The sequence below is a fragment of the Trachinotus anak genome, unplaced genomic scaffold, assembly GCF_046630095.1.
Source record: "Trachinotus anak isolate AG129_WGS33_773 ecotype Australia unplaced genomic scaffold, CSIRO_AGI_Tana_v1 ptg000003l, whole genome shotgun sequence".
NCBI lineage: Eukaryota > Metazoa > Chordata > Actinopteri > Carangiformes > Carangidae > Trachinotus > Trachinotus anak.
In genome coordinates, this window is record NW_027273854.1 from 21,011,055 (window position 1) to 21,027,365 (window position 16,311).

The following is a 16,311-nucleotide window of genomic DNA, read 5'->3' on the forward strand; positions in this document are numbered from 1 at the left end:
CCAAGATGATTTAAAAAGCTAGAAACATGCAAACTAGAAATGTGTTTTTTAATGTAAAGACACTGATGTTTTACAAATCCTGTTTTTATCCATTTCAGGTTCCGGCTGGTAAGAGCTTATTTTGCCTGTTTTAAGCAGGATTTGATATGCTTTTGTATTTCTTAAAAATATGTTGAATCTGGTTTTGAGCTGCTCTCTCTTTGTTCCTAACTGTATTTTAATTCCCCCATTTCTTTTAATTACAGACATACTCTGGCCTGTTCTGTGTGGTCATCAACCCCTACAAGAACCTGCCCATCTATTCAGAGAACATCATTGAGATGTACAGAGGGAAGAAGAGGCACGAGATGCCTCCACACATCTATGCCATCTCTGAGTCAGCATACCGCTGCATGCTTCAAGGTATGACAGACACTTGTTTTGCTAAAATTCATTATCTTGCTTTTATTGCCACTAATGGCCTTCACTGACAGGTTTATGAAAGTTCGATGTGTTCAATATTGTCAGCAGTGTGAACTTTAGTGGTATTAATAGGTGCAGTTATGCTCGAAACTGAGGCTGGTTGTTTTCTTATGCATTTCTGTTTGCATTTTGGTCTCTCCTGGCAGGGAGTTTAGCTCGCTTGCAGGCAGCATGGGGCTTGGCTGCATAGTCCAGGAGATTAGTGTGTGAAGAAAGTGTGTAAAGTGTGTGAAAGGTCATAAGGTCAGAGAGGATGTGACATCATTGATTATGTCTGAGAAGTCTGCTTTCATGGCGGGGGGGGGGGGGGGGGGGGGTTAAATGGAAGATTAACTGCGTGAAAGTTTTTCCAGCTGTATCACTAGTATCATGTGGTTCATTGGTAATTACATGGTAATAAGAGGGTGGAGAATGTCATCCTTCACACTGTAAAACACTGGGCAGCGGATCTGGGACTTAAGTGTTAAATCTCATTGTATGAACAATGTTCTCAATATTATTGGCAAGTGGTATGCTACGCTTATGTAATGTCCTGGCTCTGTTTAACATTATTTATCCAAACTATGAACTGATCTGTTTTTGAACCACTGTAGTTTTTAAGTCCGACAGTTTGATTCATACTGATCATTATTTAAGATAGCCGGATATTTAACATATTACTGTTTCTGAGTCATTTAAAAGCTTAAATAAGAGGCAGACTTTTCCTTATGAATTTAGTATATTTTATTGCTTTAGATACTCACTCATAGAGTGCTGCATTGATGACGTGCTTTTGTGGACCAACCCGGATGTTAGCGTCACCCAGGTTTCCTTGACAAAAAGCCACTGGGATTTTTACATTAACTGTTGATTACTGCAGAAAATAAGCTCTGTAAAACAAATTTTATGATACATACTCACACATTTTGGTCAGCAGGATAATCTTCACAAATGAACACCACTTTTGTGATTTTTTAAGTTTAAATACAATTGCCAGAAGTAAAAAGCTAATGTTAGGCTATAAACAAACTACACTACCAACTTCCAACTTACAGTTCAATTCAGCGTGCTTACCTCTTCTACAGAAACCTTTCCTCTTATAAAGTTAGTAATAGTTAGCAAAACTGTGAGTATTAACACAACAAGGCTGTAAAGATGGACTGGTGAGTAGACTGGGTTTCGTGTAACATCCCTGACAACCTCTGTAGTCTCATCTAGCCACTTGTTAGCAACCGCCCTTTTTCAAAGGACGTAAAAGCTTAAAGAAATCATGACCAGGGTATTAACTGGTGTATTTTATGTCATAGAATAAAACATGAAAATGTCTTCATCTTGTGTTAACCACAGACCTTCTTTCAGACCCATTCAAAAACCCATAGACTTCAAGACGCGGGAACCAGAAGTGCTAAAATGCTAACTAATTACCAGGTTTTAGGGACTCATTTCTGCAGCATTATATTGTAGGAACTGTTAGATTTCTCTCTATAACATTGTAAAGTCTTGCCCTTACCCTGTGAAGTGCCTTGAGATAATGTATGTTATGATTTGGCTCTACGCAAATAAAATTGAAGTGCAATGAATTAAATAGATCATATTTGATTTAAACAGTATATCAGCCTATAGTGCTGGTTGATATCAATGGCAGTCTCTCCCTGTGTTTCAGATAAGAGTAATGTGCTGCAAGTGGAGAGAGAGAGGCATGCCTGCTAGAGCTGATGCTCTGTGACACAGTGATTTATAGAGAAATTAGGAGAGAAGCAGAGGGGTGGGGGGCAGATAAGGAGGCAAAGAGAGCGAGTATCGGTTTAACCAGCATCAGTCTTCAAGTTGTCATTAACTGGACCTGCTGCACTGATCATGTAGAGTTGTCTTCATCCTGCACACACATACACACACATGGCCAAGCTGCTCCTTGCCATGAGCTGCAGCTGTCCCATTTTACAGCTTTTTGGAGGAGCAGGGGCCCATCAGAAATTATCCATCATCAGAAGCAAGATAGTCCAAAAGATTAATAAGCATGTTACACTGAAGACACGTGCAGCTTGTTTTAATGGACTTATCAAAGCTCACACTGGTCTGCACATTGCTGTGTGGGCCTTTTCAAAATTGGTTTCATGTGAGCATGTTTACAGACCCACAAGACCGAGGATTGTGACCCACTTTGGACTCTGACTAATTGTTTTTGAATCTGTGATGTAGAAGAACCGCTGTGATAAGCAGAACCTTTATTAGAGTCTATCAGTGTTTAGACAGCCTTTCTGCTCTGCTGTGTGCCATCACTGTCAAACTGTGGAATAACAGCATTGGTTTCTCCCTTTAGTTTCTTTTGAATGTTTTATTTTTAAATAGTATGTTTGCCAGTGTTTCCCCTGTTATTTACTTTTTATTTGTCAGCTTTGATGTGACATTGTCATTGATTGTCTGGTTGACCTCCGCATCTGCAGCTGTAAAGCTCTAGGGTTTGAGAGACTAACTGATGTTGCCGTAGGCTCCCTGTTATTACGTGCCCTCAGGCTGTGCTCTGGTCCCTGGTCTCAGCACGCTGGATCTCCACACAGCTAAGAGCTTGACTGGAGTCTTGGGGTGACCAGGGCCAGAGCGTGGACCAAAGTTTGGTTCTGGACCCTTTAAAATGTCTCGTGTAAAGCTTATAGCATGAAGTTCTGCAAAACTATCTTTGTATTATATAGGACTAATACTGCTTCATTCATTTCCTCCTCTTTGTATACCTTTTGTTGCACCAAGCATATGTTCCACACTCTATATATAGCTTTATTCAGAACCACACACAAACACACACACACACACACACACACACACACACACATTTGTCCCCTTCCCATTATCACTATGTGGGATGTTTGTCTAGATATGGGACACCTCTCTTGTGCCACCATTCTTTTCTCTGACCCCCCTTTCTCTGTCGCCAGTGTTCATTCTTTTGGACCACTGTCCCTCACAAGGGGCGGGGCAAGTGGAATGAGGTCATCGCTGTCCCAGCTCTCCATACCATGCTGTGCTAAATTCTACAAGCTGAGTCATCATCAAGTTGTCACAGTAGTCCCAGCAGTCCGTTACCCTCTGCTGGGCTCCTGAGCAGGGGTGTGTCACCATGGATACCTGTGTGTGTGTATCTGTGTGTGTGACCAAAATAACCATCCCCTGGGATGTCAAATAGAGGTGTCACTTGTTGAGTGACAGTATTTTAGCTGGCAGCAAGGAGGGACTATTGTGTGTGTTATTGACTGAATCTCCTTCAGCCTGTTTGATATGGCTACTGTCTTGTTCAGGGTGAGAAAAGCTGTCTTTTAACACTCTATAGCCTCTGCAAACTATTTAGGAACTCCTACTGATTTATAATTGCTTTCTTTCTTCTCTCAGTGACTAGAGCAGCTGGCCCCTCTCATTTCCACCCTTTTCTCTGCTTTACTTACCAGTTTCTTCAGTCCTCTCCTTTCTTTTCTTTTTTTTCTCTTTCAACCAGAATGTTCTGGCTTGGAAGACATTGAGGAGGAAAATTCCCCACATCCTTGAAGGCATTTCGGTCGCCTTTCACTTAACATGAAAAATACAAACCACAGCTCTGCTGGAAGCTTTGTGGTAGCTTAGTTTGCTTTGTTCCTTCCTTCTCCTGCTTTGATCAGGGAACACAGGAGGACAAATGTGTGGAATGTCCACCTTCGCATCAGTCCTACACCTCAAGATACAGCCAGGGTTGCCATGGCTAGGCCTCTGTTTAACTGTCAACGTTGTGTCCCCATTTTCTCTTATTTCACTTCTCAACAAGTAAGACCACAAAGCTAAGTACCCGGCAGATTTCCAGACTGTGTGTATCTTTATGTTTGTATATGTGTGTGTGTGTGTGTGTGTGTGTTTCACAGTTTTCATTCATTTTTTTCAGCTCATATAATTAATTAGTTGTCTGTTTCTGGCTCATGCTGCTTTTTCTCAGGAAGACAGATTAGGCAGACTTGCACTGTACAGCAGTGTTTCTGCAGTTCAGCTTACTCAAGAAACTGTAGAGGTGCTGTACTTCCGAGGTATGTGGTCAGTTGAGGGACTGGGATAAATGACGAATTTTGCAGGTCGTAAGTCTACATTCATACATAACTTGCAAATATCCAATCGCATAGAAAACATGAACCATTGTATATTCCAGGAGTTAAGCATAAATCTACCCTCTCACCAACCTGTTTGTGTTGTTATTTGTGTTGCCTACCCAATTCACACCTGGCATCAACATGCCATCATGTGTCTGCATGTGTTATCTTGATGAAGAAAATTGCATGTAATGCCAGAGTGCATTGTGATTGGAACACCATCAGATCAGCCAGACCACATCTGATCTCTAATCCAGTCACAGTGCAATTGGAATAAAGATAATAATAACACTTCTTAATAGCAAGTATGAATTCAAAGGCTCATGGACTAGATGTCATTATCCAGATAATATATCCATATACAGGTCACATGATAGCACAAGGTGAAAAATCAGCATCAAATATTGTGCACAGGCTGCGGGAAAGAGACACCAAGGCCTCCAGTGTACTCTAAATCCAACTGAAATTGGTGTAATCACACAGGCAAAAAAGTGGGTTTATGGCCAGGAGGAGCAGCCACATTTGGCAGTGATTACTGTTGTGTGTGCGGGCTGGCCTTTCCTCAGTACAGTGGCACCTTCAGTTGGTCAATTCTGTGTTGCCACTGGTTGCTCAATGCATATTTTTGGTTTATACTTTATGCCTTACTAATTAGCTCATGGGCTTTAAACAAGAAGACACTGTTAAATGAGACCTGTAGGCATTAAATATACTGGTATTAGATTGCGATGCCATATCCCAAAGCAGTCTGAGAACACAACAAATTAGATTTTGTTTTGGACCATACTGTCCTTAATGGCCCTCAATTAACCCTTTAGAAAGGAATACTCTCTTCAGTCGTGGAGAGACACAGGCAGTGGTGGAGTGTTTGGAGCAATTTCACTGGCTGTATTGTTTAGAAGAGACCAGCACTGAGAAAACTATCGGATCCCTGCCAAAGCATAGACAGATGTAGACACAGCAACAGTGGAGTTTAATGGTTGGAAATTCCCAAACGTTGTTTAAAAACTTATCCTTAAATAATCAGAAAAGGTACTGCAGAGAGAGAGAGTTACATTCTGTATTTTGTTTCCAGTGCCATTCATGAGTCCCACCATGAGCTGCAGATACTGATAGAAATGAAATGTCTCTTATCCAACAGAGCAGAGAAGAGGATATAGTCAGTAGCACAACAGTCAGAGAAGTGGAAAATGTCTTGAAATACAGAGTCGAGAGGGAGGGCCATGCAGGGAGAGACGGGGAGAGGAGAGGGAATGTTGAAGGCCTTAATATTGAAGGGGATATTGGGAAAAGGGTTGAGCTAGGATAAAAGAAGACCTCTACAGACACGATAAACAGGATTGGTAGTGGAGATTTAAGAATAAAGAGGAGAGGGTAAAGAGGGAAGAAAGCAAAGAACACTGAAAAGCAGAGAAAGAGGGAGTCCGGCTAAAGCAAGAAGGGGCAGAAGGGACAGAGTTATGGGGGAAACAGAGCAGAGGGTACAGGGGAAAGGCAGAGGGGGCGGCCAGCATTGTGCCTCACAATGGGGGCTTTGTGCAGTCTGAAGGGGGCTGGGACCAGGGTGCTCTGTGTGTGTGTGTGTGGGTGCAGGCGGGGAGGCCTGGAGCAACAGAGCTCTTCCCTGGGAAATGAGGCCTCTTGTTGGGGCAGTGAGGGCTGGAGAGAAGGGCTGGTGGAGCCAGACACACCCAGGTCCTGAGTGACAGGACAGGTGTAGAGGGTCAGGGACTTTTTCCTGGTCTTCAAAAGGACTGTCTGTACTCTCTACATGTTCAAGAGATGACTTTCAGACAAATGGGGAAGCCTGTTTAAACAGCATGCAGAGTGCATGAGTGGCCTGCAAACACACTTTGTCTCACACACAGGAATACACACAGGCAGATGCGTCTTTAATGGCAGGCAGCTGTGGAGTTCATACAGGATAAAATCATATTTCTGTTTCGGGGTCGTACATCAGGTCTGATTTATAGTTACACTCTCCCCACGTGTACACACATAGACGTTTCCTACCTAATCTGGACAGGGAGATGATTGGGAAAGCTGTTGTGTGTCAGTCGTCATGCATATGTAATTCATGCACAGAAACCTAAATCTTGGCTTTTTAAAATGTTTTCTATCCTCAGTTGACACATTTTTTTAGATATTACAGGCTGATGAATTGCAGACATTTGGCTTAGATCACAGAATGACTATGAATATCAAGAAGACTACATGAGTACAACTACATTGACCTCAAGTGCACCAGGGATTTATGGTATTGTATTTTTTCAACATATGTTAGATAAGTAATGATTCTGAGCATCCAGGTTTGCGAGGCTCACAGGTCAGTCCACCTACATATCAGCTCGTCCGTTTGACTTTATGTGTGTTTACACGTGTAGTCAATAGTCAACACTCTCAGCTACCATGCCATTCCAAGCCAGGTCCTGACCCATTGTGGTAGGTGTGTGTTTGTGTCTGAGACAGTTGTACAACTGAGAGGGGTTGTAAGGAGATGATTTACGGTAGAGCTGCTGTCATGGATTGCCCTCGTTCTTTGATAGTGTTGTCATGAGAGACACATAGCACTGATACCAGAAGCGTCAGCGCAACAGATAGGATTACCTGACTGATGCTGTGACTGCCCTCTCACTGACACCCATAACCTTACGACCCACTGTGACCAGGGAGCCAGCATCTATCTGGCTGTCTGTTTGTTCCTCTGTCACTCTGTTTAATGAGCTACAGATGACGTATGTGTATTTATTAATCTGTAAACTGAATACATTCACAAAAATGTCATATCTCATAAATCATATCACTTTTTCATTTTTGATAGCATTTTACTTTTAATCTTAAGCTGTTTTTGAATATTTGTTTCACCTCTAATGACACTGCTGCAGTGACCTAGTTACGCTATTATTAGTCATAGGACGTTAACACTCTTGTAACCTTTTATCCCCCTCAGATTTAGTGTATTATTTTATATTTTTTCTCTGATTCCATCAGTTTCAGTCATACAGTTTATCCTCTATGACTGAACCTCTGCTCCCTCTTGTGTGTCTGGATTCCTGTGGGGCTGCAGAGCTTAGCACTGTGATATTGGAGGTGCCAGGATAAACACACATACACACACACATATACACACGAAAATGGCCAGGATTATGGTGGGCCTAGCCATCACAAAGAACCACTGTGGACCAAACAAGCCACCCGACGGCTGCCATCTGCAATCGATTACATTGCCAAATACTTTCTGCCGTATCTCCCACAACTGCTTTCTCTCCCCTTTCATTGGCCTAAAGGCAACACCCAACAGCACAAGGCTAAATTTAAACCCTCTTTGGGCATGCTGTTGTGCAACACTTACACTCTGTTAGCATAAACAAAAAGGTGCATGTGTATATATACCTATAGTGCAAACTGCAGCTCGAGATAGCCGCTGTCTTGTTCATACGTAGGGGATAACCCCTGGGCCAGAGAAGAGTGGAAAATCTATCAGGGACCTCAAAGCAGCACTAGTGATAATGTGCATTGGGTTCCCATAGGACCCTTAACAGGTAATCCTTGTTGACAGAGACAGGCATGGACGATAGATGGACATGATGAGGTGTGACAGTAGCAGGCGATTTGGTAGTCATCCATGATGCTTAACAGGGGTTGTTTCCAGGCAGATGTGATAAAAAGTAGAAAACCAGACTGGAGTCCTGCTACTTTCTCTACTCTCTCTCTTTTTTAGTGCTTTCATACTGAGCAAGAAAATTATGCCAAAAGGAGAAGATCAAATATTTTAAAAGGTTGATGACATATATGCACATATCCTCCTCCTGCTTACAAACCGTACAGTGAGGTTTTACGCTGCACAGACTGTTGGCACTCACTCTGGATCATAGCGTATCCCACCCTGTGCAGTAGTAAAGCGGTTGTCTTGCGGGTCTGCTGAGCTCGTATGTAGGTCGAAAGGCAACTTATTTCATTACCTTTGGTGTTTTGACAAAATCCTGAGTTTCTCATTTGGATCCTCAGATGTGAAATTTAAAGAACTGTGATGGACTGAGGTGAACTTTGCCTATGAAATTCAAACTCACTCTGGGAAGAATGTTTTTCTTAACATCTTTTAGATAGTTGAAGATGGCAGAATTACATTGATTTGGAGCAATTATCGCTGATAAGATTATGACTGGAAAATGATGAAAGTTTGTACAGCCAGGCTGATGAACAGTGGTCTGACTGGTGACAGAGCATATCAAACGCAGAGAATAGACATCACACCCTTTTGCTGTTGTTGGAAATTAGAGCATGAGTGTGTGCGTGTTTCTATGTTCAGCTATTTTGTCACTGTGTGTACTGTATGGCATGACCGCTGAGCCCAGTGATTACATCTCACTGTCTATCTCTTCTTCATGTAATACTCTGTGTTTGTATGTAGTTTGTAGTCTGCTCAATGTCTCTTGCTCTGTGCCACTCGTATGTATTGCTCTTCTGTTCCTCAACAACAAGCACAAGCTACAGGTAGTACAACTATTCAAACTGCATTAAACTGTCTCACTCCCACCCTCGCCAGATGTTACAGTCCAACTCACTGACTCCCCACTGGGAAGCTGAGCCATGAATTTCAATTCCGCTGTTGACACTCATGTGCTGTCTCTCTGCTATGCAGCCATATGGCTGGCACATATCTTCAAGAGAGCAGACACAAGCTACACTTAATGCCAGAGAATACACATATTAGATTACAAAGTCTTCTAATTAGCCCAAGGATGTTTACCACACCAGTCCAGCACCTCTCCATGAGAAACATGTGCGACCTGGTTTTCTACAACTCTCACATTTCCTCTCTCTCTCTCTCTCTATCATGCTTATCTATCTATACCCCTCTTTTTCTCCCCCAGACTTTTCTCATTTTATCCCTGCATCAGAGGCATTTGAAAAATGTGCTTTGTGGGACTTGAAAAAGGAATGACTCGAAAATCCTGTCTAAATGCTCTCTGTAGAGTGCAGCTCAGACAGTATAACACAAGCATTACAAGCCAAGCACAAGCCCACAGGGCAAAGAGCTCAGAAACTGAATTTAACACGCAAGAGATTCTACCTTCCATAAGTGTGTGACTGATCTTAAATCTACTGTTTAACCTGTTTAATGCAATTGCTCTCTCTTGCAATTTAATTATGAAACATTTTCACATGCAGCAGAGGACTTCATATATCACACATCTGACCTAATTTGAACATTATTTTTCTAACATGATTAGCTTCAGATGGAAGCCTATGTAGCCTGTAAAATGCTGTTTTTCACTTTCTGGTGGAGGGCAAGATGAGAAGATTGATTATATCTAACACTATCATGTCATGTATGACATGTCAGCTAATGTATGAAGCTACAGCCAGCAGTCACTTAGCTCACCTTAGCACAAAGACTGGAAATGAGGGAATAGCTATAACTGTTTTGTCCAACGACAACAAAATGTCCAAAGATCACCTCTTATGCTCATTAATTCACAATTTTAGTTTAAAGTCACATAGTATTTTTGCCCCTTAAATGATCTAAAGCCATTATATTGTATGCAAGTCAATGTTTTTTCTTTCACTTTCATTGTGATTTTTTTACTGAAAGTGATCAGCATCATAGGTCTTTATCACTGTTATATTTTATCACTGAGTTATATTAAGTGGTTATTGTTATGAAGAATCTTAACTTCTTTGTGGAAAGTATGAAGTCCTTCCATTTTCTAAGATTATAATCCTGAAGTTATCATATCACAGCAGGAATCAGCTGTACTTCACCAATGTAGTCTGTATCATATATTGTAGTCTGTATTATATATATTCAAACATAATTTTCTCCAATTAACAATAAATTCAAGAAATTAACTGATCAGGAATATTATTGTTGGTTGCAGTAGTTATTATGGAAACACAGATTCACCCTTTTATACAAAAGCCATGAGGATTGACCCGTGTGAAACAGGTACATTTGGGATGCCCTGGTGACCTAGTTATTGGGACACAAACTATGAAACTGCAAACTTATTCTCCTCTCTGTCCTCATGTTGTGTGTCAGACAACCAATCAAGCCTATAGAAGCAAAAGAGCCAAAAGATAATTTGAAAAAGTCAGATTTGGCACCCAGTTTGTTTGCAAACTAAGAGTTGATCGCCTCACTAAACAGCAATCAGAGATTTTTCCCTGGTGCTTGTGGTCTGAAAGGGTCAAGAGGAAGACAGAGGTGGAGAAAGAGACAGACAGGAGAGGTTAACAAGCTTCAAGACTGGAGGTTCTAGGTGTTAATGATTGGAATAGCTTCCTCGCCACCTTTGTGTGTGTGTGTGTGTGTGTGTGTGTGTGTGTGTGTGTGTGTGTGTGTGTGTGTGTGTGTTGGATCTCTCTCCACATTCACACACTCACCCAGGTGGTCCCTCACACACTGCTGTCATTTCCGAGAGGGTGGGGACATTCAGTAGCCCATGATGACAATCTATTTCTGTCTGTGATCTCAGCTGCCAACTGTCATTACCAGACTGAAACTGAATCAGAAGTACTGAAACACCCTTTGGGCTTCATCTCCAAGTATGTCAGCAGGTGAAATTACTTTATTTATAGCTGGAAAGCTCCTATATCTGTTTTTCCTCTTTCCATCAAGACTCCAATGTGCCACTCTGTTTTCTGTCTCACGGCTATCTCAATTTTCCTCTCTTCATTCTCCTATCTGCTCCTGTCCCACCACACCTTTCTCGCCTCGTCTGGCCAGCCACATCCCTAAACTGTTTAACAGACTTCCCTCTCCTGGGAAATATTCAGTAGTGCCAAATGCACAGGGGAACAATGCTGTGACTATCAGTGGGATTTTAGGACAGTCTCCACCCATTTGCTCATTTGGTGATAGTGTGAAAATGTTGCACCTCACCTGCATGTTTTACACTGTTACTCGTGACGTTTTTGTTTCTGGCACAAAGGGGTTGTGCATTATTTGTGGTTGATGACGAAACACATAAGCTAATAACTAAAAAAGCAGGCATAACCTCCACATTTTGACCCATACCACGCCTGCCTCTCATTTCCCCTTAATGTCAACTCTATAACTCTGCCAGCCTGCTGAAAACAACGCCTGTTCCACACCCAAGAGGCCCCATTGCTGGCAGGGAGGGAAACCAGGGGCATCCGAATTCCAGGACACACACACACACACACACAGAATGGTACACGTAAATGGCCAGTCAGCTCTGTGGGGCTGTCTGCCCTTCTGTTCGTAGGCTCATGAATGCCTAACTGGCAGCTGGTGCAACAGCATTACACTGAATAACACAGTTGAGCTGCTTGGTCATTCAGTGGTTGCAGAAGGTCATATGTACAGAAACGTGCATTGTAGTAACTCAAAAGAGCTTGATCTCTGAGCCAGAATGATCTAATATCTATGAATAATATTATGAATGGTCTTAGTCATGAAGCCTTTAATTGCTGACACTTAACTGTTTGGTATAAATTGGAACAGATCCTGATTTTATGCTTATCAGAAGCAGAGAATTGCACTGTTGTGACTGCTCTAATAAGATATGTTAGTTTTGAAATGTTTTTTACACAGAAGTCTTATTAACCTGACTTCAATTAGTCATTAGGCCAATGTAACATCAGAAAACAGTAATAATGCCCAAAATCAAATGTCTTATTTTAAACGCAAGAATGTGTTATATATATTTTTTTTTTGCTTTGAAAATGACTTCAATGTTAAAGCTACTAACTGAAATTTAGAAACTGCTGAGTTGTATTATGGTAAATATAGGATCCAGCATTTTTGGGGCTTAGCTCATACTAGGGATAAAAAATGAGGATATCTTTTCATTCTGTCAAATTTGTGAATCCTGCAACTCAATGGAAGTACATGACTAAATTGCTAGAGCTCCCCTTTAACACTGAACTAAATAGCTAGTTTTTCACATGAGGCAGTGTTGCACTCTGTAACCTCAAACCAGATACTATCACAATAGTGATTGTTTTTATAGCTTTGTGCTATATATGTGATTGCAAACTTCAAATTCTGCCTTTTCCTGTCACACAGTACATGAAGTGAGGTGACTGTTTGTATTACCATAGTCACTATTGGAGGATTTATGGCTTCTCAGTCTGTTTATCTTATCACAGCTGCTGTTGGAGGATGTAGCATATTACTCTTCAGCCCTCTACTTAAGTGTGTTTAATTTGCGTCTTATCGTAATTGTTCGGAAGCTTCGAAGTGACAGTTATACAGTGCAGGCGCCCGCAGACCACAACACTTCCCAGATCACGCTGACTATTTGCTGCTTCCACTGTCTGGGAATGTGAATGAGCTCTGTCTCACTTGTGTCTCACACACACACACACACACACACACACACACACACACACATACATACACACTTAGAGCTTTGTTCGTCTAGCTATAAGTAGCTCTGGATTCGGTCCTGCCTCTGTTCTTGGCCTTTATGAGTAAGCATATATATTACCTTTGCACTAATACAATCACCATATTCTACTAGGGAGTTGTGTGTGTGTGTATCTGTGGGTAACCCCCAGTAGTTTGTGAGACAGCAGCTCACTGGCTATCACTCAGGATTTCTTATGTGTGTGATGTGGTTGCCATGGCACTAGAATTTTCACTGTGTGCAGTTCACTTTACGACTTTCTTTTATGAAGCACATTGTGAGAGCTTGAGCTGCAGTCTGGAAAAAATGTGTTACATCCAGTTTCAAAGACCCCAAAAGGTTGAAAATCATGTTTTCAAGCCAAACTTCAATTTTTGTAGCTTCATGTTCTTAATTGGAAAGTTGTATTTTTGTCTCAATAATGTACAGAATACTTACACTTATATACAAAAATGTAAAGAGAAATGTGTGTGTGTGTGTGGTCAGTGAGTTCCTTGAAACATAAATTAGTCTACATAGAAGGGGAAAGGGATGGTTTCAATTTTTTCTTTTAGTGATCTTAGCCAGTGTTATCGCAAGTACGAGACTAATGAGAATAAGTGTGAATGTAATCATGAGCTGTTTGACAGTTGGCTGATGCAGTGAGTTACCGTTAAAACAACAGTTTGCGACAATTAGGAGCACAATTTGCGGGTTAGACTTGCATTGAACTGGAGCCATATTGCTGAGGACCATTGATAACAAATGGACGTAATTATGATCCTCGTGCCAAGAATGTTTTTGTTCACCAAGGGTTGGTTTGAGCTGTGGATGTGGAGAATGTTTTTGGTGGTTGTGGTTAGAAGTCTTCAAACCTTTTCAGTTCAGAGGCCAAAAGAAATTTTGTTCCGTCCTCAGACTGAGGAACTGAAGAAAAAAGAAATTGCTCTTACTCAAGTGGCCCAGAATTTCAAAGAAACCCATTTTGACCCACAGCTTAAACAATACGCTTTAGATTTATTTTTTTTTTAATGTTTTAGTCTATTAACTACAAATCACTTCCTTTATTACATTATTGCACACCATTTTCCAAGATATTCCATATTGTTGTAAATTGCTGAACATATTTTTCCTACCTTCCAAGCAGTTAACAATAGGTTACCTGTATTGGTGTGAAAACAGAACAATTAAGTGAGTTACAGTCAGGAAAGGCTGTACAAGGTTAAATGAGGTCGATAATGGGGGGTTATTGTAACGATTGGGGCTTTTGTGGAGATGGAGGGAGAAGGGGGAATGCTCTGGAATGTGAAGAATGAGGGTTTATTTAATCCTCGTGGGGGATAAATTATTAACAGAAAAGGGAGCCCTGCTGTGTAAGGCAGGCCAGTCTCCTACCATGGGAGCCTGAAGTGTGATTTGTGCATGGGAGTATTGGTATTGTGCACCCATGAGACTTATTCTGTACATGTGTTTTAAATAACTGGAGAGAGAAATAGAGGTGCACACAGTTTCATGATTATTGTGAACAAGTGAATGAATGCAGTGCTCACTAAAGACCCCTTTCTCCCTGTAGCAAATCTGTATCTAATCTGTAGCAAAAGCCTTGAAATGACTGAGATCAATTGATAGTATTGTTTTTATAACTGCCAGCTCTCTATCTCGAACATAGAGTAGAAGTGATGTGTTTCACCTTTCAGTGAACTGTGGTATAACGCCGCAGCAATACTGATTGGTCTGAAAGAGCCCTCTTCCTGTGCTGTCATTTGAATTTGTATTTAACTAGAGTGAGTAAACTGTGGTCTAACCTAAAACTTGATGAATGAATGGTTTAACTTACTTCCATTGGCTGTGAATTGTTTTGGAGGATATAACTAAAGCAGCTGAAAGTTCTGATGATGAGGTGATCAAATTAAAAACATCTGTTAGTGTGGAAAAGCGATTTTGTCTCCACAAGGGTCCCACTCTTTAGTGGTCTGAGTAATCTGGCTTTGCACCATTCATGGAGGGAAAAGGGGAAATGAGAGCAACAGAGAGAAAGAAGAAGCACAAAGCCGGTAAAGATTTAGTGAGGCAGTAATGAGCTGCTGGAAGAGAAGAACACCTTCACTTTGACTGGTCCACCTACGCCTAGCCAGCATGGCATCTTGGGTAAATATGACCAAGCAGTTAGTTGCCGTGGTGATCTAGGAAACAGCAGCTGCCAAGAGGGCCAAGGTGGAAGCACGGACCAGATGGATGCACACCCTCACCCACTGAAACAGCACAGGCCATGTTTACAGGTTTAAAGAGATTTTTAAAAGATTTTATCTTTCAAAAATCGCAAGATTTGCAAATTTACTTCTACACAGTAACATGTGTAAAAGGTTGTATCCTGAATAGGTGATAATAAAGATAATAACAGATGTGATGCCTTTTACAGAGCCACAGCATTTGTCATCAGTCTGACTGCTGTATGGTGGATCAGTATGTGTTTCATGGGAGAGGAAACTCCAAAACTCCAAAAAAAAAAAACTCCTCTTTGGGTCTGGCACACTAGGGAAGTACTTTGTTTTGTCTGACCTGATAGGTGGAAGCTAGATTGTCTATCAGGGAAAGACTCCAGTGGTTCAAATGTGGAGGTGATGGATATTTGCAGAGGAATAGAAGGTCAAATGAAAGGTTTTAAGAGGGCATCAGAGGTAAGCTGGGTTAATAGATGTCCAATGATGAGCAGAGAATGAGGTGTCTGTAGATCTTATGGAAGTCCAAAGGGGCACGCGTGTGTACACTTCACAACCGCAATTCCATAAGTCCAGCTGTTTTATCATGTAGGATAAAAGGACATTAGGCAGAAAAGCCAATCTGTAATGATCAGATGATTCAGCAGGTGCTGCGATCACATTTATCTCTGATGCTGACTTATTCATAATGATAGACACACAGAAGAATCTTTGCAAAATGTGACAGACCATTTAAGTTCAGTAAAGCCCCTACTGTGACACATTTTGTTTTGTTTTGTTGCAGTTTTTGTCTGCATAGCCACAGTATGTATTACTGCCCATGCCACCACAGTTCTAGACAAATGACTGTTGCTGCCAGAGGGACAAAACACACAGTAATTCCACTACACCAGAGGATTTTTTTCAGGAAAGACTTAATCTGCCATACAGTGTTTATAAAGGCATCAAAGCAGCACTTGATGTAACTATAAGGGAATTTGGGCTGACTACAGATGTGGGCAGTTGTTGAGTGCTTTAAATACAAATACAAAATCCCAATTTGTAACAGATTTTTTTGAAATCAGGTGTTAATTTCAGAAGCATGAGGTCACACATGCAAGCTGCTTCTCTCTTTAATCTTGTGGAGCTGAGTTGATGTTGCTCAGAGGCTGTTTACTGAGTGTTTATTTGGGTTTCATATCCATGGTAGGTTGC

The 16,311-nt window shown here is 41.3% G+C and overlaps 1 protein-coding gene across 3 annotated transcripts in view; it reads left to right on the top strand.

Annotated features, from left to right (window-relative positions):
- LOC139618494 (myosin-10) overlaps window positions 1-16,311 on the top strand; it is a 58,743-nt gene that overhangs the window by 9,132 nt on the left and 33,300 nt on the right. For all 3 annotated transcript variants that reach the window (XM_071474454.1, XM_071474456.1, XM_071474455.1), the window contains exon 3: window positions 246-402. In XM_071474454.1, the coding sequence (XP_071330555.1) occupies window positions 246-402 (157 nt within the window). The remainder of the gene's footprint in view (window positions 1-245; window positions 403-16,311) is intronic.